We start from the raw sequence: 20,312 nt of genomic DNA, 5'->3' as shown, positions 1-20,312 counted from the left end.
GAGGTTCGGCCTCCTCCTCGCTGGGCCCGTGACACACTCCGTGATTCAGGGATCGAGGGGGTTCCTGAGGAGTGGGGACCGCAGGATGGTCCGCGGCGGTCACGGAGGCACCAGGCGCATTCTTCGGAGCTTGTGTGCTCCAATTATTGTTTGATGTCCCGAGTTATGCAGGATCGAGAGCCCACCTCCGTGAAGGAGGCTTTACAGTCCGCCCCATGGAAGAAAGCTATGGAAGCTGAGTTGGAGGCTATTGAGAGGAATGGCACTTGGTCACTTGTGCCACGCCCCCCGAAGAAGAAGGTGATTGGAGTCAAGTGGGTCTTTAAGACCAAATATCTCAGTGATGGTACTTTGGATAAGCACAAGGCTCGCCTTGTTGCTAAGGGTTTTGCCCAGCGCCCAGGGATTGACTGTCATGACACCTTTGCCCCTACAGCTCGTATGGCAACCATTAGAGCTGTTCTTGCTTTGGCTGGCCATAGGAGATGGCCTGTTTATCAGCTGGATGTGAAGTCGGCCTTCCTGAATGGTGATTTGAAGGAGGAGATCTACGTTGAGCAGCCTCCTGGCTTTGGTTCTTCAGATGGGAAAGTCTACAGGTTGAAGAAGGCCCTGTATGGTCTCAAGCAGGCCCCGCGAGCTTGGAACGAGAAGATTGATTCGTTCCTTCAGACTCAGTTGGGATATCGGCGGTCCAAGGCCGATCCGCAGCTGTATGTTCACACTTCCGAGGATGGTTGTGTGCTGTTTGTATTATATGTTGATGATTTGATTGTCACAGGTGATGATGCACAGCAGGTCCAGGAGACAAAGTCAGCTTTACATCGGACGTTCGAGATGACGGATTTGGGGCTACTCCATTTCTTTTTAGGACATGAGATTTTTCAGTCTCAGAGGGGGATCTTTCTCTCCCAACAGAGATATGTTCAGGAGCTCTTGGTGTCGTTTGAGATGGAAGATTGTCGGGCCCTCTCTACTCCTATGGATCCGAACTGGAAGGCCACTTCCCATTCAGCTTCTCCTTTGGCGGATGCTTCCCGCTATCGACAGTTGATAGGGTCTTTGATTTGGCTTCTCAACACCAGGGTTGATCTATGTTTTGCTGTTGGGCTCTTGGCAGGGTTCATGAGTGAACCTAAGACGGTGCATTGGCAGGCTGCTCAGAGGATACTTCGGTATCTGAGGGGGACGTCTGATTTGGGGATTCATTACCCCGCAGGGACAGATGGGTCAGATCTTGTACTTGCAGGTTGGAGCGACTCGGATTGGGCCGGTGACGTGGACCACAGGCGGTCTACAACAGGTTACTGCTTTACTTTGGGTGCAGGAGTTATTTCATGGAGTAGCAAGAAGCAGCCCACGGTAGCCCTTTCGTCTACTGAGGCGGAGTATCGGGCCGCGTCTTCCACCACATGCGAGGTTGTGTGGCTTCGGAGACTGTTGGAGGAGCTTGGGTGCCCCCAGACTCGTCCTACATTGCTGCGATGTGACAATGAGAGTTGCATTGCCTTGGCAAGGAACCCTGTTTTTCATGCCCGGACGAAGCACATTGAGATCCAGTACCACTTCATCCGAGAAAAGCTTCTGGATGAGACCATCACTGTGGAGTATTGCAAGACGGAGGATAATCTTGCGGATTTGTTTACGAAGGCGCTTCCTCAGGCTCTACTTCGGCAACATTCCAGATCCCTCAGGCTTCTGCCCTGTCCAGGCTCTGAGAGGGGGTGTCAGAGATCATAGCCTGTTTACAGGCAGCAGGTGCAGGCAGCAGCTGCACAGTCCAGCTGGACAGTCGGACTGTGCAGTCGGACTGCCACGTGGCAGTCCGACTGCCTGCAGCCATTTTTTCCAGGCTGCGCCCCAGTTTTGAGCCCCGTTCTAGGTGATTTTTCGCCTATTTATTGCTGACGTTTTCAGCAGTCTGGCCACTATTCTCTGTCGCAGATTACAGACCGGTGCCGTGCAGATCTCTGTCTCTGTTCGCAGATTTCAGACAGCAGACAGTGCAGACTGCAGCAGACTTCGAGGTGGACAGCAGGTCGCATCGTCGAGGTGGAGACACGCAGTCCAGCGCACTGCGCCCGTGTATATCTTTGTATTCAGCATTCTTTATACAGCAGATCTTCAGTGTACACTGTCTCTTTCTCTCCCTTCTCTCTCTGCGTTCTCTCTCTCTCAGTCCTACGCTTCCGCACCGCTGCACTCTGACACTAGAGCTTTGTTGTCCACCCCGTTCGCAGAGGAGATCTCAACCAGAGCTACCCATTATTGCTGTCCATCAACTGCGCCTACTGTCCAGCCTTCTACTGCAGTTTACTATTGTTTCCAGCCTCGGTTCGATTGCTACTGATCAAGCAACTACTCCCAGCCCTTTCTCCTACTATCGCCAACTGCCACGTGCAAAAACTGCTGCATTTGCAGTCTACAACTGCCGACCAGCCTGCCACATCATCAACCAGCCTGCGTTTTACTGTTTCTGCTGCCATCTCAGTCAGCTGCATTTTGCTGCTCCAGGTCCATTGCAGCATTGTTTGCAGATTTCCAGCATTCTTCTACCCATCTGACACTGTGCAAGCATCCACTACCACATTTGCTACTACCAAACACCTTCGGAGGCTGCCTTGCTGCATTTCAGAGCCGTCGAAGTATGACACTCTCTTCAACTCATATTCTCTACCCTGGTCCTCGAGACAAGAGTTCAAGGGTCAAATTCAATCATTGCATGGTGTGTTTGCTATATTGAGCATTATATTCTATTCAAATTGATTCATTTCATTATTCTCTATGTTCATTGTCTCTGAGTTACCCTAGCCCTAATTGTGTTCTATTATCAGTTTGTGCTTGGTCGTACCATTGTATTTGAGTTTCTATGTTAGGGCATTTCTTTACACAGTCATGCTTAGTCTTAGCCTTATCTCTCAATTGGTGAGCAACACCACTCATGATTGTTTTATTCATTGGTGGAACTAAATTTAAACATTGGATAAGAGAGCTAGAGAGAGTTTTAAGCAGCATTTAAAGGGCAAGTAATTGCAGCATAATAAAAACCACATGGAGGCAAGGCCGCCTTTCACATTTCAAAGCTGGACCGCAAAATATTGATGAGGGTGGTTACCTGCAGTCAGTATTTTAAATACCTTTATTAGTTGCATTAATCACTCCTATGTTGTGACTGACTGCAGCTGTTGAATCCTTTAAATCATTAGTGTCATCACTCCAACTTCTCTCATAAGTGAAGCAGAAGCTAAAAGTGCGCTGTCAGTGAATCTGAGCTGCTTTAAACTTGTTAAAACTAACATTGTGAGTCTGTGAGCTTTGACTTGGGACCTGGAACTAAGATCTTTTCGTGCTCCAACAATGTGCAAGATTTTAGCTGGCAATTGTTGGCAGTCTACTCACACATCTACCACCAAAAAGGTTCTGCTCATTGTTACTTCAAAGCAAGAAAATGAGGTCGATTTTGCTTTTAAGATTTTATGTTGTAAAAGAGTAGACCATGCTACTAAGCTTGTTAGAGTCAGGAGATAAGAGCCTCTTCATCATGAGCACCAAAATGCCAAAGTAGAACAGACAAGCCTTTTACATGTGGCATGAGGAAGACTCCATGGACAATGAGGGAATCCAAGGTATCTTGAAGAACTTGAGAGATGCTGTGCACTTCAAGTATTAAATACAGGGAGAATGACTCAAAAGAGGTCACATGCCTCAACTGGTTTGCTAGACCATTATCGAATGCACCTAAAGTGTGTTCTTATGGTTTGAACACATACTCAACAATCCCACCTTCATATCATGGATGAGTGAACCCTTAAATACTAAAAAATACATGCACAACTTGGTATGCAGGTTTTACCTTTATGAAAAGGGGTTATACAATAAAGACTGCAGGTCAAGAGGAGCAGCCCTCTACACAAGGAGATTATCACCTGAGGGAACAGGCTAAAACATCCAAATGTCTTGCAACCGTTGTGGCAAACTAGGCATGAAGAAAATGACTGTTACAACAGAACAAATCAAATTGTACCAACTGTAGCATGCTTGAATATAAGGAAACTGTTGTTGCAATAATCAAACAGATTTTATTGGAGGATCATTTTGTGGCCCTAAGGTCATCTCTTCTTAAAATATGCCCCTCCTAAAGAGCTGACCACACCGCAATTATTCACCATCCAAGTTTCAGTGACCACTACATGCTATTTATCTTTCATTTTGGCATTAAGGTTTTTGGCTATAAATTCAGGAATTTCTTCTTCTTTTTTTGTGAAGATAATTGAATTAAGTAGAAAATATTTACATCAGACCATCAGGTCAGCAAAGAAAAAAACACTAATACAACTGAAAGTTTACCACAACTAACACAGAAATGTCACTCAGAAAGGACAATTGGTGTAGAGCGAACAATATCCAACCAGGGAGCAGCAATGTCAGGAAGAACCAGATCAATTGACACCATAGAGGAGATCTCCCATGACACTAAACCACGAACACAGGCCACATGACTATGGATGCCCGATATTGAATCAAAAATGAAGGCATTCCGAGTACGCCAAATATGCTACACGGCTATCCATCTAAGGAAATGAAAAAGACAGGAATAGTCTGAGTGCAAAGAGGATGTAGAAGTCATCTTTCCCATAATCCACAAACGAACTAATATCCGGTGCTGAGTTGCCACAAAACACACACGAGAAACAAAACTCCAGATTTGTCTAGCAACAGGGCAAAAGACAAAGAGATGACGCATTGTTTCATCACACGTAGTGCAGAATACACACTGACCAGCAGAGATCTTGCAGGCACGCAACACATCGCCAGTTGGAAGACCCCCAATACGGACCCTTAGACTTCCAAAGATGGATGAATATTTCCTGCCATTACTTTTTGTTATCTCGAATATGCCATAACTTATTAGCATCTCCCGTGACCCATCTCTTGGCCTCCACCATTTGATGATAAATCTGGTTAGTTGACCTTTTCTCAAAATCATCAGGAATCACAAACTTCCAATCACACCACGGAGACAATGGCTGTAATGTTGACAAAGGAGAGAACCTCAAAAGCATGTCCCATATAGACAACCAAATGTCGTGATAACCTCAAGGCACACGGAAGTGCTGATGGATACGCCGAAAAGAATAAAGACGGGCTTGTCCAGGAATGACACCATCAAGGATTGTTTGCAACCCTAAACGAGACAGTCGATTAAACTTGTCTCTTTGCAAATCTTTATCAAGCCAATCCAACAACCTGGAAGTAGCCAACACTTCACCTTGCATCGAATTCTCCTTCTTACGAAAATCAGGAGGGCGCCAAACTACAAAACGTAACATCGCCTACCAAGATGCGACCAAATGAGAAAGAAGAAAAGACTAGGAGACCTTTACAGGTCTTGTGGAATTAAACACATGCCACCAAGAAGTATGAATAAACTTGCTGCCATGAGAGATTCCAATCTTTTCCATAAAAAAATTTGCAATATCTGACCAGGGATAACTCTCTACACATAGTGCCTGCAAAAGAGCTAGCCTCAAGGCTACCGTATACAAGTTAACATCCAACAAAGCTACTCCCCCCATCCTTTTAGGAGTAGTAATATGCTGCCACGAAATCCACACCTGGCCCAAGCGATTCCCTTTCTTTTTCCACAACATGAATTGGATAGGCTGAACCGATTCCAAAAGAGACTTCTCAGTCCAAGGAAGCAGAGGCAGAAAAAACGAAATCATGCTGATCATGATGCATTGACTAACTTTAAGTCTCACATGAAGAGGCCAGCCTTGAGATTTCCAATACATGAACCGATAATGAATACGGGATGATATCCAATCTAGCAATGCACAGGGAGCTACATCCGCACCAATAGGATAACCCAAGTGTTTGGTTATATTTCCCTTAGAAATCACAATTCCATGCCAACCCAAGGCCTGCAAATCATTCTCTGTGCAAGAAAGTAGTATAGATTTCTAAGTGTTAATATGAAGTCTCGATGCCATAGCAAAAATATTATGCGCAACCATTGCCCGATTGACATTCGAGCAATCAGCCTTAAGAAACATGAAGGAATCATCTGCCAAAGGGCTTTTCCTTCCAAGGAAAATGAGACAACAACTCTTCCACTTCCTCCTCCAAAATATCAGCCTTCATCAAATCAACCCATTCTAGCTTAAACTGGTTACCAACCAAATTGCAAATGTATCGACGAGCAAAGTGAACCGCATTTGAAAGAATCTCTTGTGGGCCCAACAATGATTTAAAAAAGTCAACACACCTGAATGATAGAAGTAGGGTCAGTCAAAATAACACCTTGCTCATCCATCAAAACGCACAATATTTTCTCGAGCATGTTTTTAGTGTAATCGAGAAAAAATTTGAGGGGATTGACATTTATTGTCGTGTAAAGCTTTTGCTCTAGCCAACAATTTGTATTTAGCATATTCCTCTTCTTATAAAGATTGAACTCTGTCTTCCAACCATTCAATGGATGTAAGCAAGTCATCAATGAAGTCCCCTGAATCACACAAAGACAACGAGTGGGCCAACAATGATTGCGCATGCTGCAATTCAGTGAGTAAAGAGGAAGCATGCTGAATACCATACTATCAGGATAATGATCAGGTATTATCCCTAAAAATAGTCCATGCTTCCATCCCTTCAAAGAGGACCCTAGAGCTGAAAGAAGCAATCAGTTGATTACTGAATACATTCCAAAAACTGATGTTATAGCAGAAAGGATTGATTGAAACGAAGAGGCAAATGGGCAAGGAGAGCCTTAAAGGCATGGACACGTCTGTGATTCAGCTCCAAGACCAAAGGATAGTGGTCTAGCAAAACATGTTGTCTCTCCACCCACATATCAATAACTGCAGGAAGAAAAGAATCACTCTTAACAAATGTAGATCCGATCCAATCTGGCCTAAGTATTTGGATGCTGAAGAGAGCAATAAGTATATCCAGCCTGAGAAGGATGCATCCAAGACCACATGTCCTGTTTTAAAGATACAGCTGCCAAAGCATCCCAAGCCTATCACTCACGACCATCCATGACCAAGTGTTGTGAAGTCGCCTGATCCACAAATACACATGCATTAAAATCACCCATAACAAAGCCTTGATGAGCTGAAATGAGGTACATTTGCTGGGCACCGTTTCAAATGTGGCCAATTGGGCCATTTCATTTCTGAATGCGATAGAAGCCCTGATGTTTTGCAGAGTTCAATGGTTCCTGACATGGATGCATGAACATCATCCCCAGTAGGTGGTTCAGTAACCAAAAGTTGACCCTGTACTGCTTGTCCAATATGGACACGATGATGGAAAGAAGGATGCTTCTCAAACTAGTATAGAGTGTGCATCGCTTTTGGTTGGTCGGAATTTGCCTTTACAGGATAATTCTTGGGTCACTATGGTTACACGCAATGCTAGACAGGAACCTCGTTCGTCTGCTTCCCACCCACCTCCGCAACCTATCACTCAGACTTTTCAACACAAAGATCGGGGTTTCTACATGAAACTTCAACACTCATGTGCTCCTGCAATCGGTGCGGAGAATTAAAGGGCTTCTCTATGCCCCTAGCACATTTTAGAAACCACAAGCACATAGAGAAGCTTGTGGTTTCTAAAATGTGCTTTGCCCATAATTTATTTTCATGTTTGTGTTACTAAAGCAATATCACGGCACACTTTGAATTTCATGGTGCTGGCTGCAGAATTAAGATGGTGCATCTCACAGTAACTTTCTAATTTTAGCTGCATAACTCTTAACAGTTTTGGATCTTAGACATGACATCAAGAAAGTTTGTCACTATGCACATTTTGCCTCCCTCTCTCCCTCCTTTCTACACCTCAAGACAAACCAATGGTCATTTTAAAAACAACTACTACAATAGAGACACATTCACAGACTCCATGTTACAGTTCAAGACAAAATAAAATTGCCCTACCTGGCCTTTGAATGGAACAGATGTCAAAACTCTGTCAAATGCACTCAATCTATCTGTTGCTATCAAAACCAGATAATCTCCAACTTCATATGTATCTCTGACCTGCAATCACACAGAAAAACAAAGAAGCTCAAAAATGACATTGCATCTGCAGCCACACAATTATATTGTGCTTCTGCTCAACATTATAAATCAGACTGTCATTTAATTGATGTTGGAAGATTTGGAAGTGGGGCTTAAGAATGATTGGGCTAATAGTCAACAACACAGAAATCAGCAATAAACATAATAAGCCTAAGCATAAACATCCAAATTAAAGAGCAATGGACTACAAGAGGCTACGTCTTGAAAGCTTGATATGAAATCACATAAATATAGGTCTCTTTGATTGGAGAGGAAGCTCCTTTACAGGTATGTGCAAGTATTAACCAGATAGATGCAACCTGTACCACATTGGTACCAAGGTCTTGTGCTTTGAGGGACTCCTTTTACAAGTACCCCATAAAGCTTGTTCCCACTCACAAGGAAGTTACACAAGCAGTTAATCACACACTTTGACCCTGACTGCTGCCCGTATCAAGGTAGTTACACACAAGGAAGCACATGTAATGGCCCTAAGTGCTGACCATATCAAGGTAGTCAACCATCTGCAAGGACCAAGGACATGGCAAGCTGATGACATGTCACATGGCAAGCAAGCGTGACATGACTGGGGTGGCAGCCAAATGCCACATGGCACCTAACTGCCCACTTGAGAGAGGTCAACCGATTGGACTGGTAGTAGAACTTGTCAGGTGCCATTTAGGGAAACCTCTACTTAGGTACGGGGGTCATCAATCTTCATAGAGTTCCTTGGCGTGTGTTTACACCTAATGGATGTGCTGACATCATGGATCATGAGTAAAGACCTTTGGAGGTTCATTGAAAAAGGTGACCTGTCCAAAGGCTGATTGCTATGTGGAAAGCTTGGATGCAGCCTATGCAAAGATGAAGTATACACTTCAGAGATCACAAGAAAAGTGAAAGAGGATAGTCGATTGCCATAAACGTGCTTTGCAATTTGCAAAGGGCAATTCTGTATTGCTATTGTCTACATTTCGAAAAGGCAAGTCTGAAAAATATGAAAGGAAGAGAGAGATTGTATCTGAAGTTAAGTATGAGAAACTATGGGCCCTTTCAAGTGTTGGAGAAGATCAATGATGCGGAATATCTGCTGAGATTACCTACACATTGGCAGCGGATACACAATTCCTTTCATATCACTTTGTTGAGGCCTTTTCATGGTGATGTGCTAGAGGATCTATCTGCTGAAATTCAACCTGAGGTTGAGAAGCTGAATGAGATCTTGGTACCCAAGCAGATCTTAGCACATAAGGAAAGAAAGGTTTCCATGAATTATTTGGTTAAGTTTCAAAACTATTCACCAATGGATGCAAAATGGATGGAAGAGGATGACTTGGCAAACCATCGTCAGTTGTTGCACCTTTACCTAGATGCCTTTCAGTTAGAGCCGATGCTCAAAGGGAAGGTAGCACTTCCACTCCGCCAGTTTTGGACAACTCTCGTATGTAGTGGATCTCGGATGTATTCAGCATGCATCCAAGATACTATGCTGACAGTACATTTGCCATGGGGTTATTGCTCAATAAACTGGTTACTGTGAGATGTATGCAAATGAGTATGGACATTAAAACTACACTTTTGCATCAATTTATGATCAATTAGGTATAAGTTTTTGCCTTAGTTTTAAGATAAAAATTTTAATCAGCTTCAGCTCAGTTTTTGATTAGTTTAACAACCGTTTATGGTCACTTTTGGGATCAATTTTTACATTAGTTACTAATCAGTTTGTGATCTGTTTCGGATCACATTTGCAGCAGTTTGTGGCCAATTCTCAGGTCAGCAACTGATCGGTTTATGCTCAGTTTATACTCAATTTTCAATGGTTTACAACTGGTTCCATAGTTAGCGACATGTTAGTAATGCCACTGACAATTTCACCATAGTTTATGCTGAATTAATGCTTTTCTACGGTCGATAGTTAGAGCAATTGAGAAACATAGGTTATGGATGCATCCAATAGGTTCCTAGCAATAGTTCTAGATTGTTTCTCAATTTTATCTAATATTTATGGTGGCTGAAAATTTTCGATAGGTTCGGGGCATATGGCATGGTTAGACAACAGTGGCCAATGTTGTGACTATGATGCCTTATGAAAATTCCAATGTAGTATGCTTTTGCTCTAGCACTTTGCAATGCAAACAAGGACGATTGCAAGGATTTCAAGGGGGAGGTCTATCACAGGGACATGAATTTTTCAAATGCTTTATTATTACTAGTAACATTTAATTAAATTACTAATAAAATGTACAAGGTTGTCTAGCACATGTTGCACATGGCAGTTACTTCATGGTAACAAGCCAAAGATCCCAAGGATGCAATGGGCATCGAATACAAAAGTTGCAATAAGTTATGCCAACTAGGTTTTGGTTGTCAATTGGTGCCAATTTGGACCCTAGGACAATTATTTGGTCATCAAGTGTCAGTAATGACACTAAGAACTAGTATTAAATAACTAGTTCATGCCAGTCTAAGGATCAACAAAGGCTGGAGACCACTCCAAGTTGCAAATGGCCTAGCGAATTTAATTATGGATGGACACATTTAAATTTGGGCAAGGTCAAAAAGGCTGAAATTAATTTTCAAAATTATTTAATTCTAAAAATTAATTTAATGACTGAATAATGCTGAAAATCAGGTTTAGAAGGCTACCACTTAGCAAAAATACCCATGCAAACTAAGAAAACGTTTTGGGGAATTTAGCCTATTGTTTGTTCATGGTCTTACACAACTAGGTACCCACATTGTATTTACGTAGGGTGCAGTGACTATGGAGGATGCTTCTTCATGCATGGTTCTTTGGACAGGTACATAGAAGGATGGGCTTTATATCACAGCCCTTGCCACAAGGACTTCTCACGAGCTAGGACTGCTTTGGCATGTGACATAACTTTTGATAGAAAAATCGAAACAAGGAAAGAAAAATTGATCTAGGAAGCTAACTTCAAGCTCTACAATTTGCAAAAGAAGTCGTGACTGAAATCTCAGAGTAGGATAGAGAAAATTGCAGATTACAGAGACTGTTCTGAAATGACAGCATGCTGAAATAGGTAGTTTCCAAGATTTGGGAAAGCAAGAGCAACAAGCTCTTAGCCACATGAACTTTGCTGATGCTGAAAGTCACTTTCAGCAGGAATATTTTCAAATTTAAAGGCTTGAGCTTGGTTTGTTTGCAGAAGTTTTTTATGGTGGCATTCATGGACAGCATGGACAGTGTATGTATGCATACTCTGCAACTTGTACTAGTAGTCTATTGTTTGCTCATTGAATCTGTGCATTTGGATTCTTTTGGACACCCGCTGTGTTTATTGTTTATGTTTGGGAATGCATACTATGGATGCTTTTGATGCTCAGCAGTGAGCAGTTATATTTACCATTCTGCAGTGGGTGCTTATGCTGTTGATGTTTTATTTAACATTGAAGCATACATATAGTGCTTTTACTTGGTTTGTTGGGGTTATTCTTTGAAATTCAATCCGAAATCATGTCTTCAAAAAACACAAATGTAAGTGTGATCACAGGTGAGAAGATTGGCAAGAATAACTATCTTGCATGAAAGTTTTGCATAAGCAATTATCTCATTAATAAGGACTTGTGGGATATAGTAGATGGCACAAAGGCTAGGCCAGTAGGAGATGATGTGGCACTAAAAGCATGGGTTAAAAGGGCCCATCAAACCATTTACCATTGAGGATAGCATATTGGGCCACATACATGGCCAAACTACTGCAGAAGATATATGGGATGCAATAGCCAAATTGTTTAAGACGAGCACTAAGGCTCAAAAGCTACAACTTAAATAAGAATTGCATGATGTCAAGAGGAAAACAAGCAACATTCAAGATTATGTCTTGAAATTCAAAGCATTATGGAGCAGCTTGGTACTATTTGTCAAAATGACTAAGTGGCCAAAGAGACAGTAGGGTTTGCAAGGAAAAACACAGTGTGTAAGGCAAACACTGAGAGAGAAAAGTAACACAAAAGATGATGAAAGATAAATCATGCTAATGAAGTGAATCTGATACAAGGGTGTCATAGCACAAACGAAGCCCTGGAGTGCAAGGAGACTGCCGAAGAAGCCTCTGAGTTTGCAAACACAAGATGAGGAGATGTCGCCTGGAGCAAGGAGATTGCCGTCGAAGGGTGAGGAGCCTCTGAATCTACAAACGCAGGGATGAAGGGTAGTACCTAGGAGCAAGGAGACATCCGATGAAGCCTCTGTCTACAAACGCAAGCTTGATGAGGTGATGCCACCTGCTAGGAGTGACGCCAAGTGTGATGAGGATGAGCCGAATGCTGAAAACACAGATGAAGACCTCCTCTGGGAGTGAAAGGCCAGCTGTGGAGTGACGTCAGAAGGGAGGGAAGCAGCCAGGAACCAAACGCAAGGTGGAACTACCTTTGATGAATGTGACGCCTATTGGAGAGAGACGCCAAATGGTGAGGAACCTTCTTGGCAACCAAATGCAAGAAGGTGGAGCAGCCAAAAGGATGGAGGATGACGCCAAATAGGGTAGATGCTGACGCCAAGAGAGTGTGGACTCCAAACGCAAGGTATAGAAGCATAGAAGATGTCGTCGCCGACAATGGAGGATGGACGCCAACTAAAGAGAAGCACACTACCACCATAAACGCAGCCAACTTGAGATGAAGGTTGGCGCTTGGAGAGTATGGAGATGGTGGTAGGAGAGGAGAAAGAGAGAGATGATGGAAGAGAGTGTCAGAAGACTCACAAAGAGAGAGTGGGAGTGACGGACTGAAGGATCAGCCGTAAGGAATGAATGAGAGAGTGGCCTATAAATAGACACAGTCAATCTAGGGTGGCGCCCGTTTTTGGAGCTGCAAACCCTAAACAGAAAACACAAAAACGCAAAGAACACAAATTGCGGGTGAATTGTGAAGGGTTTCTCAACACCCCCTCTCAGACCCAAAAAGGGGAACAAGGGAAGAGTGAGGTGGAGATGCACTGCTACATGCTGAAGAATGCTCATGCAGCAGGTGCCACTTGGATGTGTCCCTCGTGGGAAAATTGTTCACTTGCCCAAGCACCCTAGTACAAAAATGATGAAAACATGCAACGCTTAGGAGGAATGTCGGACTTTGTGTGGTGCTGAGAACCATAAGGATATGCCTGTACGCGATCTCGAGAGGTGGCTCCATGTTGACCAAGAGACGAAGAAGATCCACCTTGTAATCTAAGAATACCACCTGAAAGAAGACATTTGAAGACAGTCAGGAGACTGGATGAGCTTTAGAACTCGAAACTCAACCTCGAGAGAGAAGCCACTAGCTATGTGACTCCATGGTAGAGGGAATACGAAGGCCTAGCCACCAAGTCGCTACTAAAGACCCAAGGGCCCCAATCTAAGTAGGTCCTCTAGATCCTGGGTATGAGTAGCGGAAATGACTGCTCAAAGAAGAGCCACTCCTCGAAAGTGAAAGGTGGTGGTGGATGAAGAACTTCATGGTGAGTAGAGAAAATGATTGCTCAAAGGAGAGCCACTCCTCGAAAGTGAAAGGTGGTGGTGGGTGAAGAACTTCATGGCACGTAGGGCCCCTCTCTGAATCGGAAGGAGTAGAAGTAGGAGCCCCCTCTGAAGCCGAAGAAATGAAAGCCCCCTCTGAGGATGAATTAAGAAAATCCCCCTCTAAATCCCAATCTGAGAGAGAAAGGGAATCCAACCACTCATGGCTCACGAGCTACAAAGCATCTGATGATAAAGGAAGTGCCGCCGGTTGTCCCAAAGAAGGTATCTGGGGCTTGGAAGAAGAAGCCGAAAAGCACCCGGAAGTGGCCTCTCGAACCTTAGTGGAAGAGGGTGGGGAAGAAGAAGGCTCAGAATGAGCCAAGGGTAGGGAACAGTCGCGGGCTCTCAGGAGAGTGGACTGTCGAGGAGATGTGGGTCGTGAAAGCCACTGTACCCGGAAGTAGATGGGGTAACCTCTACATAGTGGGGTGATCTCCAGAAGGACTTATTGCCTCGTAAGGTCTTAGAGCCTCCGTGTACTTGAAAGGACTTAGTGCGTGTTGGTTGCGGCTTATTGTCTTAGTGCGTGTTGGTTGCGGCTTATTGTCTTAAGCATAATACTCCGATAGCCGATGCAGAACAATCTCTGTGGCCTAGAAAGGAGAGGTAGCACAAGAAGTGCCAAGTGGGAGACGCATATACTCCGAAGGAGTGAGGAGCAAAGATTGAAGTCGGCAATATTCGATGGGATGACCGTTCATGCCGCAGTAGTAACACCTAGTAGAAGGGCAATCTGTTGGTGGAGACACCATGTTACCGGGGTGGCAAACTGGAGAAGGGAGGGTGGGAGAGAGAAAAAGGATATCTCCCAATGCACAACGAAAATGATAGAGAAATCAAATGTTGATGTCAAACCCGCCACTAGTCTTTGTCTTCTTTGATGAGGAGAATCTTTGTGGCTCTCTGAGCACCTCCGGCTCCCATACCATATCAAAATGACTAAGTGACCAGAGAGACAATAGGATTTGCAAGGGAAAACACAGTATGTACGGCAAACACTAAGAGAGAAAAGTAACACAAAAGATGAGGAAAGATTAATCATGTTGATGAAGTGAATCTGATAGTCCTGGAGTGCAAGAAGACTGCCAAAGAAGCCTCTGAGTCTGCAAACACAGGATGAGAAAGTGTCGCCTAGGGCAGGAAGATTGCAGTCAAAGGGTCAAGAGCCTCTGAATCTGCAAACGCAAGGATGAGGAGTGGTACCTACAAGCAGAGAGGTAGCCGATGAAGCCTCTATCTGCAAACGCAAGCCTGATGAGGTGACGCCAATAATTACTACAAGTGACGCCAAATGATGAGGATGAGCCGAATGCGCCAGCTGTGGACTGACATCAAAAGAGTGAGAAGCAGCCAAGAACCAAACGCGAGGTGCAACTGCCTCTGATGAAGGTGACGCCTGTCACTAGGTGGTGATACTTTTTGCAGTTGCCTTCCTTATTTACTTAAATAAATATTTTATTTTTCTTTTCTTTTGTTGTTGTTGCTTTTTACCCCAGAGTTCTCTTAAAATAAGCCGGGATCTTTGCATGGCCAGAAGAGGCAACCATTGGGACAAATTGGACTAATGGTTTGTCTGAGCCTTAGGACCAGTTCCATATTGAAAGGGTATTGAAGAATAGAATGCCAGTGATTTAGGACTATGTGCTTAGCCATTGGAGATGGTACAAGACAATGAGCCTAGCCCAAACAGAAGATGCACATGTGAGAATGCTCACGAAATAAAAGTCACTGTAACTGAGCCACATTACACTTTTTGATGTGGTTGCAATGATAAAAGTTACTCAAAACAACTTGAGGAATGCAAGGGTCACCATCCCTAAAATTTAGAGAGTTACTATTTTTGGACCCCAGAATCTGTTCGCGTCATTATCTTCGCTTGCACAAGGATTAATTCTCTGATCTGTGCCGAGGTCAAATTTTGCACTGATCATGGAGAATTTCAGACCGGAAGCTTTAAACGGGAAAATTGTTACATGTATGCCATGTGGCACAAATTCCCAAAAGAGAGAGAGAGAGCACCAAAAAAAAAACATAATAGACATAAGTAGATCTGAGAATGAAGTTTTGAGGAGCTGAGGGCAGATTGTTGCAATTTCATCAGCTATGGAGAGTACTTCTTCGTCTCTGACTCATGTACGGACATAGAGCTTGCTCCCTTTGGTTAACTCTCTCTCTATTCCCAGAGGAAATGCTTTGCATGATGGGCTGATTCCATCAAAGGTACAGTTCTGTGTTTTCTTTGCACTTCTACTAAGGCAAGAGCCTCACTGTCCAGGTTCAGGAGCAGCTGTTGGCTTCTCCAATGCAGGAACTAAAGGAAGTAATGACCATGCTACACAGGAACAGGGTTTTTCAGCACTGATTTAGTGTTGTTCTGAACATGCTGGACAGTAAGAACAATGAATTCAGAGATCTGCAGACTACAATTCTGCACATGAATCATTGAGTTTTGGTCACAAAAAATGCTTTCCTAGAAAAAATGTTGTTCTGGACATGCTAGACAGTAAGAACGGTGAATTCAGAGTTCTGCAGGCTGCAATTCTGCACATGAATCATTGAGTTTTGGTCACAGAAAATGCTTTCCAAGAAGTGACGTTGTTCAGGACATACTTGTCAGAGTGCAGCGGTGCGAAAGCGTAAGACTGAAAGAGAGAGAACGCAGAGAGAGGAGAGAGAAAGAGACAGTGGAAGATGAAGATCTGTTGTATAAGTGTGTTGTATACAAAGATATGCAGATATATACATGGGCGCAGTGCGCTGGACTGCGTGTCTCCACCTTGACGATGCAACCTGCTGTTCATCTCGAAGTCCGCTGCAGTCTGCACGATCTCCTGCTTGAAATCTGCGAACAGGGACGGAATCTGCACGTATCACCAGCCTGGAACCTGCATACAGAAGTGGGTGAAGACTGCTGAAATCTCGGCTATAAATAGCCAAAAAACTAGGCGCCAAAATATGCAGGTCGGCTGCATTAAATGCAGCCGACTGTCAGGAATCAGGTCGGACTGCCACGTGGCAGTCCGACTGTGCAGTCCAACTAGCTGCCGACAGCCAAGATCTGATCGCTAACACACCCTCTCAGAGCCTAGGCGGGGCAGAAGCCTGAGGGATCTGGCATGTCTCCGAAGTAGAGCCTGGGGAAGCGCCTTCGTAAACAAATCTGCAAGATTGTCCTCCGTCTTGCAATACTCCACAGTGATGGTCTCATCCAAAAGCTTCTCTCTGATGAAGTGGTACTGGATCTCTATGTGCTTCGTCCGGGCATGGAAAACAGGATTCCGTGCCAAGGCAATGCAACTCTCATTGTCGCATTGCAGCAAAGTAGGACGAGTCTGGGGGCAACCAAGCTCCTCCAACATTCTCCGAAGCCACACAGCCTCACATGTGGTGGAAGACACGGCCCGATACTCCGCCTCAGTAGACGAAAGGGCTACCGTGGGCTGCTTCTTGCTACTCCATGAGATAACACCTCCACCCAAGGTAAAACAGTAACCTGTTGTAGACTGCCTGTGGTCCACATCACCAGCCCAATCCGAGTCGCTCCAACCTGCAAGTACAAGATCTGAACCACCTGTGCTTGCTGGATAATGAATCCCTGAATCAGATGTCCCCCTCAAATACCGAAGCATCCACTGGGCAGCCTGCCAATGCACCGTCTGAGGTTCACTCATGAACCCCGCCAAGAGACCAACAGCAAAACAAAGATCAACACGAGTGTTGAGGAGCCAAATTAATGATCCAATCAACTGACGATAGCGGAAAGCATCCGCCATGGGAGAAGCTGAATGTGAAGTGGCCTTCCAGTTCGGATCCATAGGAGTAGAAATGGTCCGACAATCCTCCATCGCAAAAGAAACCAAGAGCTCCTGTACATATCTCTACTGAGAGATGAAAATCCCCCTCTGAGACTAATAAATCTCATGGCCCAAGAAGAAATGGAGTAGACCCAAATCCGTCATCTTGAACGTCTGATGTAAGGCTGCCTTCGTCTCTTTGACCTTCTATGCATGATCACCTGTGACAATCAAATCATCAACATACAACACAAAAAGCACACAACCAGCCTCGGAAGTGTGTACATAAAGCTGCGGATCGGCCTTGGAACACCAATATTCCAACTGTGACTGAAGGAACGAATCAATCTTCTCGTTCCATGCACGCGGAGCTTGCTTGAGGCCATACAAGGCCTTCTTCAACCTGTAGACTTTCCCATCTGAAGATCCAAAACCAGGAGGTTGCTCGACATAGATCTCCTCCTTCAAATCACCATTGAGAAAGGCCGACTTCACATCCAACTGGTAGACAGGCCAGCCAAGGCAAGAACAGCTCGAAGAGTCGCCATACGAGCAGTGGGGGCAAAAGTATCATGACAATCAATCCCTGGGTGCTGTGCAAAACCTTTAGCAACAAGGCGAGCCTTGTGCTTGTCCAAAGAACCATCGCTAAGGTGCTTGGTCTTGAAGACCCATTTGACGCCAATCACCTTCTTATTCGGGGGGCGAGGCACGAGTCACCAAGTGCCATTCCTCTCAATAGCCTCCAACTCGGCTTCCATAGCTTTCTTCCATGGTGTGGACTGTAAAGCCTCCTTCACAGAGGTGGACTCTCAATCCTGCATAACATGGGTCATCAAACAATAGTTAGAGCAAACAAGCTCCGTAGAATGTGCCTGGTGCCTCCGTAACCGCCACGGACCATCCTATGGTCCCCACTCCTCAGGGGCCCCCTCGATCCTCCCTGAATCATGGAGTGTATCACGGGCCCAGCGAGGAGGAGGCCAGATCTCTCCTCGTCGCTCTCCATCAGCTAAAGACTTTGGGATATCCACCGGTGGTAACTCCTCGGGGGTGACCGGTGGAACTGTAGACTCTGTATCGGAAACAAAATCGGAATCAAAAGGCGCCAGCTCCAAAAGAACTGTCTCGGGAGCTCAACTCTCCCCTGGATCTCCAAGAACGGGATGCTCCTCACCCGCAGCTATGGCCGGAACCGCACATCTCGACTGGTGTACACATCTCGCTTGACAGGATCATACAAACGATACTTGGGTGTAAACGCCCCGAACAACGTAGTATGCTTAACAATTATGATATTTGCTTGTTTTCGAAATTTAATAGAAAAGAGAATGAACACTTAAAGCTGAAAATGAAAATTACTCACAAAATTACAGCCATAAAAATGTAAAAGTAATGGAGACAAGATTGAGGATTGAAGATGGGCAAACCCCCCCCCGAAGGAATGTATTTCTGCTCAACCCAAGTCCCTTAGGGAAGAGCTCAGTTACAATCAACCTGAGAGTGAGAAGAAGTAATTCTCACTCTCACAAGATCATGCAAAGATGTACAAACACACATGCATTATCTATTATGCAATGATAAGAACTGATTTCTTTACAGTATGAGAGAAGAAAAAGGGGAATTCAGCCTTTCTCCATCGTTGATCAGCAATACAGGGATAGAGCTTGCTTCTTGTAGCTAAAATGGAAGAAAGAGCTCAAGAAGGAGGTGCTGTAATGAATTTACAGGCTTGCTGTCTTATAAAACAGCAGTGATAGAAGAGGGAATATGGAGGAATTTGATAATGGAGAAGTGGGGGATGATGATGGGGATGGATGGGGCCAGTTTCTGGCTATCTGTGGGTGCTGTACATGAGTTTACAGCAAAGAAAAATGATGCTCAATGAAGAAAAACGAGCTCTTATTTATAGGAGAGGGGAGAGCTAGTACAAAAGGGGAAAGTGGAGTAGCACAAGACAAGTGTCCAGCCACATGTCATGAGATGTGACAAGTGGTGGGACACTTGGAAACTTGGGTGACAAGTGTCTTGACACTTGTCTCTTCTTTATGGCCTTCGTTTTTGGGTTGAATACTGTCAAGAATAGAAACAACCAAATTTAGTAAGCACAGTCAGAGTACAGAACTTACTATTTTTAGAATGACATCCCTATTTTTTAGGACTAGCATTTTTAGGCTAATTCGAGGCTCCTAAAATTTAGGGACCTCCTAAAATTTAGGGATCTCCTAGAATTTAGGGACCCCCCCAATATGGGTATCATATGAAAGCTTTTTCCGTGTACATCGCAAAAATGGTATCCGAATCTTCATGTGACTTTCCTATGCAAAGAAATGTGCATTTCAAGCTTTCAGCCCACACATGCACATTATACAAGCATTTCATGATCATGCCATCTTGTTGATTGTAACTGTCTGTTCTGGTGGATCTAGCCCACACTTCAAGGCATCAATCCTTTCTGTGTGCGAGTCTAACCCTGATATGCGTGAGTTCTAGTCACAGGCGCCCAATCGGGTCATATAGGTGGAAGTGTGAACTATCTTTTCTCTAACCCACCGTGTGAGTCCACCATAACCTGTGACCACTCATCAGTGGCCAGCTCCAATGCACTTTTCTTTATATCTAATTAGTGCAAAGGAAATAAATTTAATAAATCATTATATAGATAAATTAATGAAAAAGGATACAAATTCTGTTTCTATAGAGTTGTGACAGCCCTCTGGCTTTTATTCAGCTGTCCTCAGCTGAAAAGCTTCTTGATATTGCTGTAGAATATTTGGGTAATCCTTCATGAATTTTTCATCTACCCACTGTGCATCTGTTGTGGGTAGATTCTTGAATTTTAGTAAGAATTTTCGTGTCACAAGGCCACTTCTCGTGGTTCGATCCATGAGAAACAAAATCTTTTCAGGTTCCAAGAGTTGCTCTGTTTC

General features: G+C 44.2%; 1 protein-coding gene across 7 annotated transcripts in view; it reads right to left on the bottom strand.

The window, feature by feature from the left end:
- Window positions 1-20,312, bottom strand: part of PUR7 (purin 7) — a 114,896-nt gene that overhangs the window by 60,652 nt on the left and 33,932 nt on the right. For all 7 annotated transcript variants that reach the window (XR_015689501.1, XR_015689500.1, XR_015689499.1 and 4 more), the window contains exon 2: window positions 7,941-8,042. Coding sequence is in view for 4 of the 7 variants with exons in the window: in XM_087671658.1 (XP_087527784.1) it covers window positions 7,941-8,042 (102 nt within the window). In the remaining 3 variants the exon portion in view is untranslated. The remainder of the gene's footprint in view (window positions 1-7,940; window positions 8,043-20,312) is intronic.

The sequence above is a fragment of the Lygodium microphyllum genome, chromosome 29 (genome assembly GCF_053477565.2).
Source record: "Lygodium microphyllum isolate KBCC chromosome 29, Lygodium_microphyllum_v1.1.10, whole genome shotgun sequence".
In the NCBI taxonomy this organism is placed as follows: domain Eukaryota; kingdom Viridiplantae; phylum Streptophyta; class Polypodiopsida; order Schizaeales; family Lygodiaceae; genus Lygodium; species Lygodium microphyllum.
This window is presented reverse-complemented; position numbering and strand designations above follow the sequence as displayed.